Source organism: Electrona antarctica (genome assembly GCF_951216825.1).
Source record: "Electrona antarctica genome assembly, chromosome: 18".
Taxonomy (NCBI): Eukaryota; Metazoa; Chordata; class Actinopteri; order Myctophiformes; family Myctophidae; genus Electrona; species Electrona antarctica.
The window spans coordinates 37,625,695-37,639,193 of NC_136799.1; the positions used below are offsets into that span (position 1 = coordinate 37,625,695).

Here is a 13,499-nt window from a genome sequence, read left to right on the forward strand (position 1 = left end):
GTTAGGTCAACATTGTGCGGGGAGGAGTTAGGTCAACACTCAACATTGTGCGGGGAGGAGTTAGGTCAACATTGTGCGGGGAGGAGTTAGGTCAACATTGTGCGGGGAGGAGTTAGGTCAACATTGTGCGGGGAGGAGTTAGGTCAACATTGTGCGGGGAGGAGTTAGGTCAACATTGTGCGGGGAGGAGTTAGGTCAACATTGTGCAGGGAGGAGTTAGGTCAACACTCAACATTGTGCGGGGAGGAGTTAGGTCAACATTGTGTGGGGAGGAGTTAGGTCAACATTGTGCGGGGAGGAGTTAGGTCAACATTGTGCGGGGAGGAGTTAGGTCAACACTCAACATTGTGCGGGGAGGAGTTAGGTCAACATTGTGCGGGGAGGAGTTAGGTCAACATTGTGCGGGGAGGAGTTAGGGCAACATTGTGCGGGGAGGAGTTAGGTCAACATTGTGCGGGGAGGAGTTAGGTCAACATTGTGCGGGGAGGAGTTAGGTCAACATTGTGCAGGGAGGAGTTAGGTCAACACTCAACATTGTGCGGGGAGGAGTTAGGTCAACATTGTGTGGGGAGGAGTTAGGTCAACATTGTGCGGGGGGGGAGGAGTTAGGTCAACATTGTGCGGGGAGGAGTTAGGGCAACATTGTGCGGGGAGGAGTTAGGGCAACATTGTGCGGGGAGGCCAACTTGGATTCAACCAGGCGTTGATATGGTTCCTGTTCGGGGGGGAAACCTTGTATGTCCAAAGAAAATGGAAAACATAACCTGTGGCCAAATGGATCCATTCGTTAGCACAAGCTCTCGCTGGTACTAAATATTTATAAAACCCACAGACAGACGTGAACTACTTTCAACCCAGAGTCCCTATTCTGGGCATGTCATTACAGTCCAACACTTTCAAAATTGAAATTGTGTTGGTGGTGCAGGCGTGTTATTTATTTATTTATTTATTTATTTAAGGATTTTTCAAAACTATCCACACGCACTTTTGCATGATGTTGTCATATTATGCCAAAGTAGAAAATAGGCCATTCGTTTATAAAGAAAACCCATAAAAACACGAGATGCAATGTTTCTGCCCGACATGTCAGCAACGATATGCACTGTCACAGAGGACCATGCACCTATAATAATAGCTGCATTTCAGGGACAGGGTGAACATGTGGGTCTTAAGCAACCATTGCTGCCTCCCTCCCTCCCTCCCTCCCTCCTCCTCCAATTGGACCAGCTGAGAAAACAGCGCTTGCTACGCACACTGCAATGTGGCGAACTCCGCAGAGCAGCATTCCCAAACATGGAGTCCCACGGCTCACATCCCATGACTCCTATTTGGTCTGGCTTGGCCCAAAGCTGACATCACCCCCCCCCCAATCCCCCCCCTGTCCAAGGAACCACTTCATACCGCAGGGAAGCGTATTGACTCTTTGCAGATCACTGGCCAATTTATCGCAAGTCATCATCTGTCATTCATCCATCATCATGCATCTATATCATGCATGTCTGGCGTAGCGTTGCAAACCTTTGGCAGGTAACAGTGAGTGGGAATAAGATGAAGGAAATGTTGTAATATCACAATAAGGGTTCAACTTAATTCACGCCAAGACGATGCCCTAAGAAACAAAGGTCACAATTAGCCAGCTCTGCGGTGTCTCTAGTCTAGGAAATTGTTGGTAAAAATAATCACACCTGTGTGAACTGAGTGGTGCAGTGACGTCACACACTAACCATAGCAACCATGCTCACCTGTACGTACGTGGCCCCACGTACAGGTACACACATACATAGACACATAGATACAGACAAAGCTGGTTATTGGAGTGGTTTGCACCACTCAAAAACAACAAAAACCAGGGTATTCGTAGTGATCACCGAAGGTAAATATATCTAGAGAATCATAGGATTAAACTGGTGAGCTTTCGGTTCTCACACAGATACTAGTATATGTACTAGTACCTGTATCTACTGTATCATATCTATCAGCCACTCTACCACCAGTCGTTTGTGGGGTTAAATTGCTGTTGAAATTATTACCGTATTTGAACTTTGTTGATAACCCGAGTCGACAGAAAGTCCAAAGGTTAAACCTTTACCAAAAACGGTGCAAATGGCAAATGCCCGTCCCTAGTTTCTAAGTGATTCATATAATGTATATACCGCATATATGACAGTGAGGTGAAACAATTTGTCGTCCAAGTGGATTACCAACAGCAGTATTTTCGACCGTCATCAATACAATGGAGAGCGCAGCATGATAACTACATTTATTTTCTCCATTCTCTCCCGCTCCCCGGCCCTCCACTCCTGTTGTCTGTCAGTCCCAACAGGAGTGGAGGGAGCGAGACAAGAGCCAATGACCACCAAATGACCCGTGTTGTTTCAAGACCCTACGTGGAGTAACATGGGTGTTAAGAATCGGAATATGTGTCCCACAGCGCTTGTGCAAAGACACCTCCCCTGCCCCCAGTAGGCCAGTGATGTCATGTGTTCTAATTCACAGTTGCTTAAGCACAAAGTACAGCCAGCTGCTGTCCCAGGCCAGAGAGAGAGAGCGAGAGGGGGGGGTAGTGAAGGGGCGTGTAACTCACCGTGATGGCTATTACACAATCTGGCACCTTCAGAAGTCGATCAGGTATCATGACATCAGCACTGAGCTGCACGTACCGCATGTGCCTCCTCGCTTTCTTGGACGTGTGTATAGAGAGCTGATCCGAAGACCTCCTCCTTCCTGCACTGGCCTCTCAGCGCAGTTTCTCCTGAGAACCATACGGGAGAGCAGAGTGAGAGAGAGATCTACTGAACGTTAAGCAGCAGTTAGTTAAGCAATCAAAGAGGACCGTTTCCTCGTTTATTGGGCGCAGAGATGAAACGATTGGCGAAGACCGAAGAGTGTTGTACAAAAAGAGAGAAACCAGAGAACGAGATGGAGCAACAAACAATAGAATCATGTGGATCTAGGGATCCACGTGGGAACGGCGAGCCTCCCGTGTGGATCTGGGTCTTCATCTTCACTAGCCTGTGACGTCAGTCATCTCCCAGTGGTTCACAAACGTTTTGGAGAGAGAGACCCAAAAGTAAAGTGAGACGTTAAGCCTGCATGGGAACCAAGCTATAATGAAAATACAAATCACACCCCGTGTGAAAAGAGGGGCGCTCTTATCATTATACAACATCGTCATATACATCATCTCATGAACAACTGCATTCATGTGATTGGTTAGCCGATTTGCTCGTCTACATATGATGTAAATTTCCCTTCATTGTCAATGGTATGTAATGCGTGTTTGTACAAATTTACGTCATATTTGAGGCACATATGACCTAATTTCTCCTTTCATTGCCAATGGCAAATATGAGACTTGTGGGGACGAAAGCTGTATATGTGATTGTTTAGCCGATTTGCTCGTCTACATATGACGTACATTTTCCCTTCATCATCAATGGCATTTAATGTTTGTGTTGCCACAAATTTACATCATATTTGATGGACAAAAGCTGTATATAGGAGGGGCTACAAAAATCAAACTCGTGTGAAGTGTGCGGCGCTCTTATTATCATACATCATCATACATCACATTCCGTACTCAAACAGACAGACGGACACAGACTGTAAAGTCTTAAAATAGACTTGGCTGCCAATGACGTCACAAGTAAAAGCCAGACGTTGGAGGGGATAGTGCCATTCAAACATGTAGAGTTTTGGGGGTCAAGATTAGGAAATGAAAAGAATAAAATCGGCTATTTACTCGCGACCCATAAAAATTGACCTGCAAACAACAAATGGGTCCTGAATGATCCACTGTTTGGGAAACGGTTATCTATGCCATATTTATGCTAATATCACCATATATTGGCAGCCCAATCTGCCAATCTGAGCCCCAGTGCTATTGAACACCCTTTACATCTGTGTAAAAAATATTGAACGAATGGAAAGTATTAAAAAGCTCTTTGGACAAAACCCCTTAAGGTTTGAGGCAGTATTGCTTTGTTTTAAAAAAAATATAAGGTTTTCTTCATTTTCTGAAGAAAGAACATTTGGGAGTTAGGTGGTTTCTTCCAGACGTCAGCAGAGATATATGTGAGGTACTTCTCTGGCTTCCTGCCTGGCAGTGTGTATACGAAGTTTAGCGCTGCTCTGTCCAGTACGTGGTTTGCGAGATCAAGTCCTGCCGACACACACAGACCGACCCTCTTACAGACAGCTAGCGTCCTGCAGAGCCACACACGCAGTAAGGATTTTATGGCGAGTCAGCAACAATCCTGGCTAACATATTACCAGGAAGTATATACAGTACACTGCACGTTCACTTTCACTTATCCTGTGATTGGAAACAAAGCAGACATATTGTTTAGCAAAACGAGTGCTAATTTGTCAAGAGTGCTAATCAGAGGTAAGCAGAACTTGTTGCCTGCCTCGCCAACTACAACACACGTAGGAAACGATATATGCACACGTTGCGGAAATGCCCCGGCTGGATTGATGTGACTCCACAAAAGGCCAAGGACATTCATCATTGGAGGTAGCAGTAACGGAACACTGAGCGCCAGTGTGCTGCCGGTGCCAGAATGTACGCAGCCAAAGCCACTAAGAAGGCTGGGGTTTGTGGCGTAAGACAAGGCAACAGCTTTAACTTGCAACGGGAGGGATGGGGAATGAAGGAAGACATTTTTTGGTCGTGTCTTGGTAGTGTAAAAATGTTGGACCAGAGGACGAGGCTGGCAGTCAGGCTAATGATTGGTTTGCACATTCCTGGCAATCTATCTCAATCGCTTATGTGCCCTTGGTCTTTGGACACAAATTCAGCAGGTCTTGGATGCGGAATATGGATTCGCGGAATTCCATCCCATGTAATCTCAGTTGTTCATGTGTTTGATCATATGAAATTTGTTAGCATGTTTCTGGCGCACATGTGAAGAAAGAACCATATCTGTATACAAAAAAAACATATAGATAGGCCTAGTAACAAAAGTTGTACACCAGGTCGAACACCATTGAGCACTTATGAACAGTGTTCGGCAGTAACGAGTTACTAGTTACATATTACTGTAATATTATTACTTTTCCCAGTAACGAGTAAAGTAAGTTATTACTCTGCCAAAACAGTAATATTTACTTAAAAATGTACGTACAAAATAGCACATATTACTTTTTTGTTTTTGTTTTGCTGGCTGCCGTTTGAAAACATTTCCTTTAAAAAGGTAGAGAGAGATTGCTGCTTTATTATTTTATAGCCTTTTTGGCTGATTGGTGACTCTTCTTCTTAATATTAGCATTCAAAACAATTGGATTCAGTTCTAAAAGAAGCTGACTTAACAGATTGTGTTGTAGATTCCTTTTTTTGCGGGTGGGGGGGGGGGGGGGGGGGAGTAATATGTAATATTATATAATATCAACAGTCTGTCTGTTTGTTATTTATGTATACAAATTATATACTGTCCGTTTTGAGATGCTGCAGCCATGTGTGTGCAGTTCAGATTGTTGATGTTGAATTCCAAATGTGGAATATGCAGCAGAAAAAGACTGATGAGACTGTTGACACATTTTGTTTTATATCCTGCAATAAGAGACTTCTTATTCAAATGAATTGGATTCAGTTGTAAAAGGAGCTGGCTAAACAGATTGTGTTCTTTTGCGGGTGGAAGGGGCCCGGCCGCCCGGGTGAAAAGTAATATAAAGTAATATGTAACTATATTACTCTTGATTCCAAGTAATAAGTAATGTAATATTATTACTTTTTCTAAGGAGTAATAAGTAAACATATTACTCTCCTAAGTAATATTGCCCAACACTGCTTATGAACTCCTAATATACTACTCATATGCAAGTAGTGAGAATAGCAATCTACAAGCTCACAACGTGTCGCATTGACTCATTTACTGACACGCTGTGAGCTTGTAGATTTCATATTCACTATTTCTGAAAACATATTTGAAAAATGTAGTAGAAGTTTGAAAGTTTGCCCAAATCAGGGACACCAGGGTTAATGTGGATAAAAGAAAACTAAAGCTGCACTCCCGAGTCGGAGGCAGACGGCATGGACTCTTAAATTACGCAGTCTTCTGTAGTAACTCATGACATCGTCGCTTTGAGATAAAGTGTTGGGAGGAAACGGATGAAGCTCTCCGATCTGCTGTGTTCTTTCTCTCAACCGTCTCCGCTTGTCCCGCCCAGCCGCCAAAACCCTCCATGTCACGAGAGGGAGGAAGCGGGGGAGCCGAATGTTGTTGGAGAACATGCATGAAGGAAAACACAAGTCTTCCCAAGTGACCCTGGTGGCTACGGGACAGAGGGCGCAGTGGTCTGGGCGGGCTGCCAAGACAAACAACCTTCGGGGGGGAGGGCAATTCTTAGCTGGGCACGGGGGAGTTCACATGAAGTATATAAATGGAGGGGGACGAGGCGAGACGGGGGCCGTTATGGCACAGCAACGAAAGTCTGAGAAGCAGAAGTATTTGTACTCAAGTACTGTACAATTTCGATAAACCTTTACTTTACCCGAGAATTTCCAGTCTTTCATACTATACACTTCTATTCAAATGTTGTATTTGTGTCCGTCAGTCGGTGGAGCGCTCGCCTTTGGACCACCAACTCAGCGTATAGATTATATCGGCAAGGCATGTGGTAGGTACTGGGAATTGATGGCAGGTGTTTCCCTCAGTCAGCAATCAATCTCCCAGGGGCCTTCTCGGCTGATACAGACAATAATAATAAGCCTCTCTGACCATACTTACTTAGATATTGTACTTGTTGCTCTACTGCAATTATTTGACAGCTTTAGCTAGTAATTAGTTTGCAGATTTAGAATATGAATACAAATCTCGCCGTCCGACTGCATTAGGGCCTATTGTGGGGCTATTTGTGGTAGCCTGGTTATATTTGTGGTAAGCGCCTTAACCACGAGGTCATCGGCGCCGCGAATACAGGACTTTTACTTCCTACTTCTTCCGCCACTGCTGAGAAGCCGAGGGGGAAGCTGAGACTTGTAGCAATTGTTTCTCTTAAGAGAGGGATTTATTTAGGGTCTGGAATCTGGATCCACAGCGATAAGGAGGAGCCGCCTGTGCAATAGACCGTAGAATACAAACATACACATTTACAATGTGTGCACTGCACATAGTACAATACTGGCCCGGGTACACCCAGGGGTCACTTGAAGGGGTTCTGGGGGAGTCCCCTGGGGGTAACTCTCCAAGTCAATTTAACACAGAGGAATTAACAGTGTAGATTGTGGTATCGAATGGCCTAATGCATTTCAAAGTGGGGGTCCTTGAAATTAAAAGGGTTAAGAATGACAGCTGTGGAACCTGTTTCTTCCCTGCTCCAACACACACACACACACACACACACACACACACACACACACACACACACACACACACACACACACACACACACACACACACACACACACACACACACACACACACACACACACACACACACACACACACACACACACACACACACACACACACACACACACACACACACACACAGCTTCTGTGTCCAGTGCAGCGGTGTGCACTGCCAAGTCACACAGCTTGAACGGCAGGGAGGTCCTGACCGAGAGGGAGATGGTACGTGACAGAGAGCAGGCTCTCTAATGTGTGCGTGTGTGCGCGTGTGTGTGTGTGTGTGTGTGTGTGTGTAGCAAGGCAGGCAAGGTGAATAATTTGCAAATGTTCTCAGGAAAATGTTTGTGTGCAGTGCACATGTGTATGTGCATGAACATTATGCAAGTGCACAGTGAGTGCGTTTCCAAACAATACGCGCTTAAGTCGTTTGCGTGTAAAGGGAGGGCAGTGAATGAGCGAGAGGAAGAGGAAGAGGAAGAAGGGGAGAGAGAGAGGGCAGAACATCTGACATCCATCTGCTCATTTGGCTAAAACTATTTTAATCAAGTTTGTGGCTTTATGGAGCCTATTCAGCCTAAGTAGCTTATGGTAAGATACAAAATACAGCTAAAAGCACACATTAGCTTTTCTCTCTCTTTCTGTGTGTGTATATGTGCGTGAGAGCACGTGCACACACAGTATACAAAACTGTGCAATCCATTTAAGCTTGGCTCATCCGCAGAGGCAGGAAGGCAAGGAGAAGAGAGGAGAGAGATCTTCACGCTGCATCAGTCCCTTAACTCCAAACTCTGAAAGTGATTTTCTCACCGTATGCTGAGAGGAAATGATTCATTAGTGCCAAGGCCCAGTTGGGGTGGCTATTATCCCAGATAAGAACCAGCCGTTTGTACCCTAGGCTGCTGCATGTGGAGCCGAGCGTGCACTGTGACGGAGGGACGGGTTGGCGGGGCACCGGTGCGATGGAGACAAACGGGGAGGACAAGGAGGGATGCAAGTGGTGGAGCGACTGAGCGCAGGGGTTGGGACTGGAGGCCGGGAGGCTGGGAAGAGGTCTGGGGGTGCTGGTGGGGGGAGGGGGGCCCCGAGGGGAAGGGAGGGGAGTCTCTGTGGCTTTGAGTCAAATAGCGCAACTGCTCTGAGACGAGTTCCCCTTTTTCCTGGAACGCCACGGGGACTACTAGAGTTTCTGAGGTCACCTCCTACTCGGTGCAGTGCATCTGTAGATAGATAGATAGATAGATACTTTATTTGTCCTTTCGGAAATTTGTTGTGTGCACAGCAGTCATCAGGATATACATAAAACATATGGAAACAGACAGATCACCAGTCATAGTTCCAAGAGGCATCACATCACACTTTATGCACGGAACTGAGATGGGGCCTGCTTGTTCATAAGTCCTATACTTATACTTATACTTGTATCCACACAGTCCACCTCTTTCTCACTGCAGTGCATCCTCTGAATCCAGATCTTCAAGCTCACAACGGACATTTGTCTTACAACGGGGAGGCAGTGGCTCTGGGGGTAGAGTGGCCATTTGGGAACTGGAAGGTTCGCAGTTCGATCCCGGGCTCCCTGAGAGTCAGTTGTTGAAGTGTCCTTGAGCAAGACGGGGAACCCCAAATTGCTCCCGATGAGCAGGTTGGTGCCTTGCATGGTTTCCTCCACCATCGGTGTGTGAATGTAATGCACAATCATTGTAAAGCAACTTGGATAAAGGCGCTATATAAATGCACCATTTACAACGAGAACCTATAGGTGGTTAATTAACTCTTCCATTTGCACGGGTGAAATATAGGCACATCTGGAATCGGGTTGTGTCCTGGGGGATCCCAAAGCGTTTCAAGGCCAGTTTGGAGATATAATCCCCCCAACTGATCCTTGGTCTGCCAGGGGTTCACCTCCCAGTGAGACGTGCACCAAGGACCGAGGGACCTCCCTAGGGAGACGCTCAGGACGCATCCGTACTTATGCCACCTTGCCCGAAAGTTAAATATCAAGTATAAAACATTTCAAAAAAGAAAATTGAAAAATCTGAAAATTTGACCTGGTGTGTAGGCATGCGTAAACTACAGACAAACAGACTTGTCGTATTGTTCTTAATATATAGATTAATTAATGGCTCCACCTTTTAGCATGCATTAGGTTAAAGCAAACATGCTTGACATTACACAGAGAACACATACAGAACAGAACCTCGTAGGTGAGTGCCAGCGTGGGTTAGATAAAGTGTTGAGATAAAGCAGCAGGAAACTGTGGTCATTGAACTGTGGCATCGTCCGATGCCAAAGTAAACAGTGTCTGAACTACACCGCTATAACCTGAACTTAAAAGGAGTTTCATGTACGAGTATGAAACATCCTCACGTAACCTTCCAAACGTGTCCATCTATTCTCACCTCAAGCGGTCCACAGGACTGGCACGCTCACTGAGCTACTTAGGACGATGCCAGTTGAAGGTTCTTAAACATACATAATCACAATGGGAACATCCGCACTCACGAAATACGCTTCAAAGCTTTGATGCATCGCAGCAGCAATCACAATAATGAAGGCGTTTCGGCCCTTCTGGACTTTGTCAGCCTCAAAATGCTGACGAAGTCCAGAAGAGGCCAAACGCGTTCGTTATTGCGATTGCTGCTGCGATGCATCAAAGCTTTGAAACCTATTATCTCTGCCAGGCCAAAGGCCGGGGACGGAGATTTAGTTTTTGCCCCGGTGTGTGTGTGTGTGTGTGTGTGTGTGTGTGTGTGTGTGTGTGTGTGTGAGAGAGAGAGATATTCAGGAGCTATAATATCACAAACCGCTGGACTCATTAGTCTCAAACTTTTTGTGTCATTCTAGTATTGGCTACAAGGTGACGCTATACCAACCCGCTTTACGTTTTGGTCTGTTAACTCCTGAACCATAGGTTGGATAATCATGACGCGCCTCCCAATTTATACACCGCCCATTTCAACTAGATTTTATTTAAAAACACACTTTAGACCCCAACTTCTTATCACAAATTGAGGGGCCTCTTAACAATGCAGAAACAATTTCTCTCAGACCCACAGTGGGTGCCACAAACTTGACAAATATGACAGTTTAGATATAAACGATCGTGTGAGTCATTTGACAATGAGTGTAAAACAGATTTTTGATTCCATACCTGTGGTTTGCCTCTAATTGGCTGTGTGTGTGTGTGTGTGTGTGTGTGTGTGTGTGTGTGTGTGTGTGTGTGTGTGTGTTTGTGTGTGTGTGTAGGGGGGCTATTTTTGAGAGAAAACTGCATACGGTGTGTCATGAATGCAACATCCAATCAACGAACTTGGAGTGGCATGCTGATGGGAGATATAAACCCTCCAACTCATCCTTGGTCTGCCCCGGGATCTCCTTCCAGCGGGACATGCACCTCCCTAGGGAGACGCTCGAGAGGCATCCTAACCAGATGCCTGAGCCACCTAAGCTGGCTCCTTTCCAAGCGAAGAAGCAGCGACTCTACTCTGATAGAAACCATATTTCCCCCTGCCGCTTCCTTGGGTCCCTCAACCCATCCTGGCAGAGATATGTGCTCCTTCTTGTGCAGATGTTCATTTTGTGATGTATCTCACATCTGACGGGAAGGGGCATCTGATTTACTGCTATGTGTGGAATGCAGTGTTGTTTAGCCCAGAGAGAGAGAGAGAGAGAGAGAGAGAGAGAGAGAGAGGTGCTGTGTGTTTAACGATAAAACGGTCACTTCCCAGAAAGGGCAGAAAGCCTGGAGGGAAGAACAAGAGTGTAAGAGAAGATAAGACTAGAGGGCTAGCCTTGGATATATATGTTTTACCTCCCACCAACTGTGTGCGCGTGCGTGCGTGCATGCGTGCGTGTGTTGGCGGGTGAGAAAGAGAGAGAGAGTGAGATCAGATAGAGAGCAAGAGTCACTGATGAAAGTGTAAAGTGTGCAGGAGTGAGTGGGTGTTTACCCAAAACAGTGCTGTTTAGTATAATGTCACATGACATGATGTAACCATATATTTAGCAGCACTAGCAGGGTACAAAGTACTTGGATGCCAGTTTCAGCCCAAGCCGTCTTCACTAAAAGTATATTAAAGGATTGGATATTCTTTTAACCTCATTACTCAACCTCCCACCGACTTCAGTGAAGTGCTCTCTCTGTCTCTCTCTGTGTGTGTGTGTGTGTGTGTGTGTGTGTGTGTGTGTGTGTGTGTGTGTGTGTGTGTGTGTGTGTGTGTGTGTGTGTGTGTGTGTGTGTGTGTGTGTGTGTGTGTGTGTGAAGGAGAGAGAGTCAGACAGAGAGAGGGTATGTACCCATGTTTCCATTGTGACCTTACACCTCAGTTGGAGCTTGTAAATGTGCAGCAAATTACAAATTAGATAAGTGTTTGTGAGCTATAGGTCTGGGAACACAGCAGCCTGCACTTCCATGCCATGAAATTGTTACTTTGAGTCCCCGACAACATGCATGGACCGCCTTGTAAAACCACGAGAGCTGTGTGTGTGTGTGTGTGTGTGTGTGTGGGGGGGGGGGGGGGGGGGGGGGGGGGGTGTACTGTAAGTGTAAAGTAACTATAAAGTACATGTACTTAACTTACATTTTGAGGTATTTCTTTAACTTTCTTAAGTATTTACAATTTTAAATACGGTACTTTTACTCTTACTCCACCACAGTTACATGAACACTTTAGTTATTTTGTAGATTTTGATTCTCATGACAAAACATACATTAACTCACACAGGACCCATTCTCCTGTAATAAAGTCAAATGTGAGTGTATGAAATATACTTCAGCGCCCAAGATTGGTCGCCTCCCAATTGGCGAATTGTGAAGCGTTATCTGAACATAACTACTTATACAGCCCTATACAGTATATACATTTTTGTACAAGCTCACAATGCATCGCCATGTGAGCTTGTAGATCTGCCATTTTCAAAATATTTGTATTTTTAACTTGTGCAATGGGACATTCTGCAAAGTGACTACTTTTACTGTTGGTATACTTTTGTACTTTGTACATTTTGAATACAGGTAACTTCTACTTAGGCGTTAGGCCTACATACTGTACTATACTATAGACTATACATTGCAGTATTGATTGCGACTGTAGGTCGCAGTTTACTATGAAAACCTGCAAAACCTGTCAGTCACGCTTAAACCTGTCAGTCAGCTCGTCCGTCAGTCACGCCTCGTGACACACTCACATATACAGTATGGCCAATACAGAATTCATTCCTCATGTTGATCTGAACTCATCAAACTCTGTAAACTCAAGACACTGCCCCCGCTGCCACCCTTAGATCTTACAGAATTCATTCCACATGTTGATCTGACCTCATCTGACCTCATCTGACCTCATCAAACTCTGTAAGCTCAAGACACAGCCCCCGCTGCCACCCTTACATCTCTTCCATATATGTGCCAATCGCCCGGCAAAAACTAAAGTTCTCAACAGGCCCGAAAATTAAAGCCTGAGGCCCCGCCTGGCCTTACTAATTAGCACACATTTTATGGCTTACCAGCACGAAAACGTCAATTAAAAAAAATAAATATATCCATATATGGGCATTCCCAGACGATGCCCTGTTAGGGCACCCATCCTAATACAATCCCTTTTATGCCCATATATGGAGATCATTGATGTCATCAATATTAATGTGGAGCCGACTATCATCACCTGGATCTCCATATATGAAGATCACAACACTGACCTCATCAAACCCTGGATAGCCATACAGGGTGACTATCATCACCTGACTATCATCACCTAGATCTGCATATATGGAGCCGGCCAGCAACCAATCTACCTCTGACCTCACTGACACCAGATTCATATTTAACTCCTGCTTCTCAACTGTGCCATATTAAGAAGCTCTGTTTTTTTCAGCACGACCTCGCCCTCAGGGCCTCTTACTGGTACTTTTAGTAAAACATAGGAGTTGTTCTTCATCGCGTGCGTGCGTGCGTGCGTGCGTGCGTGCGTGCGTGCGTTACCATGCCACCCACGTCAGTCAGGACAGCATGACGTACAGTATGTGGATTGTCACCTTGTGTTTGTTTGTGAGAGGGACCACAATGCAAATAAGTCCCGGACTTTATTGTACTTTATCCCGGGTTGTTTTTACACCAACATATGTTGTATGATTTGTGGGCTGTGTGCAATC

At 45.4% G+C, this 13,499-nt stretch overlaps 1 protein-coding gene across 1 annotated transcript in view; it reads right to left on the reverse strand.

Moving 5' to 3' along the window:
• The window catches only part of LOC306942166 (uncharacterized protein), a 129,017-nt gene that overhangs the window by 108,358 nt on the left and 7,160 nt on the right, over positions 1–13,499 (reverse strand). The window contains exon 3 of the mRNA XM_079527915.1: positions 2,585–2,752. Within this exon, the coding sequence (XP_079384041.1) occupies positions 2,640–2,752 (113 nt within the window). The 3' untranslated portion in view covers positions 2,585–2,639. The remainder of the gene's footprint in view (positions 1–2,584; positions 2,753–13,499) is intronic.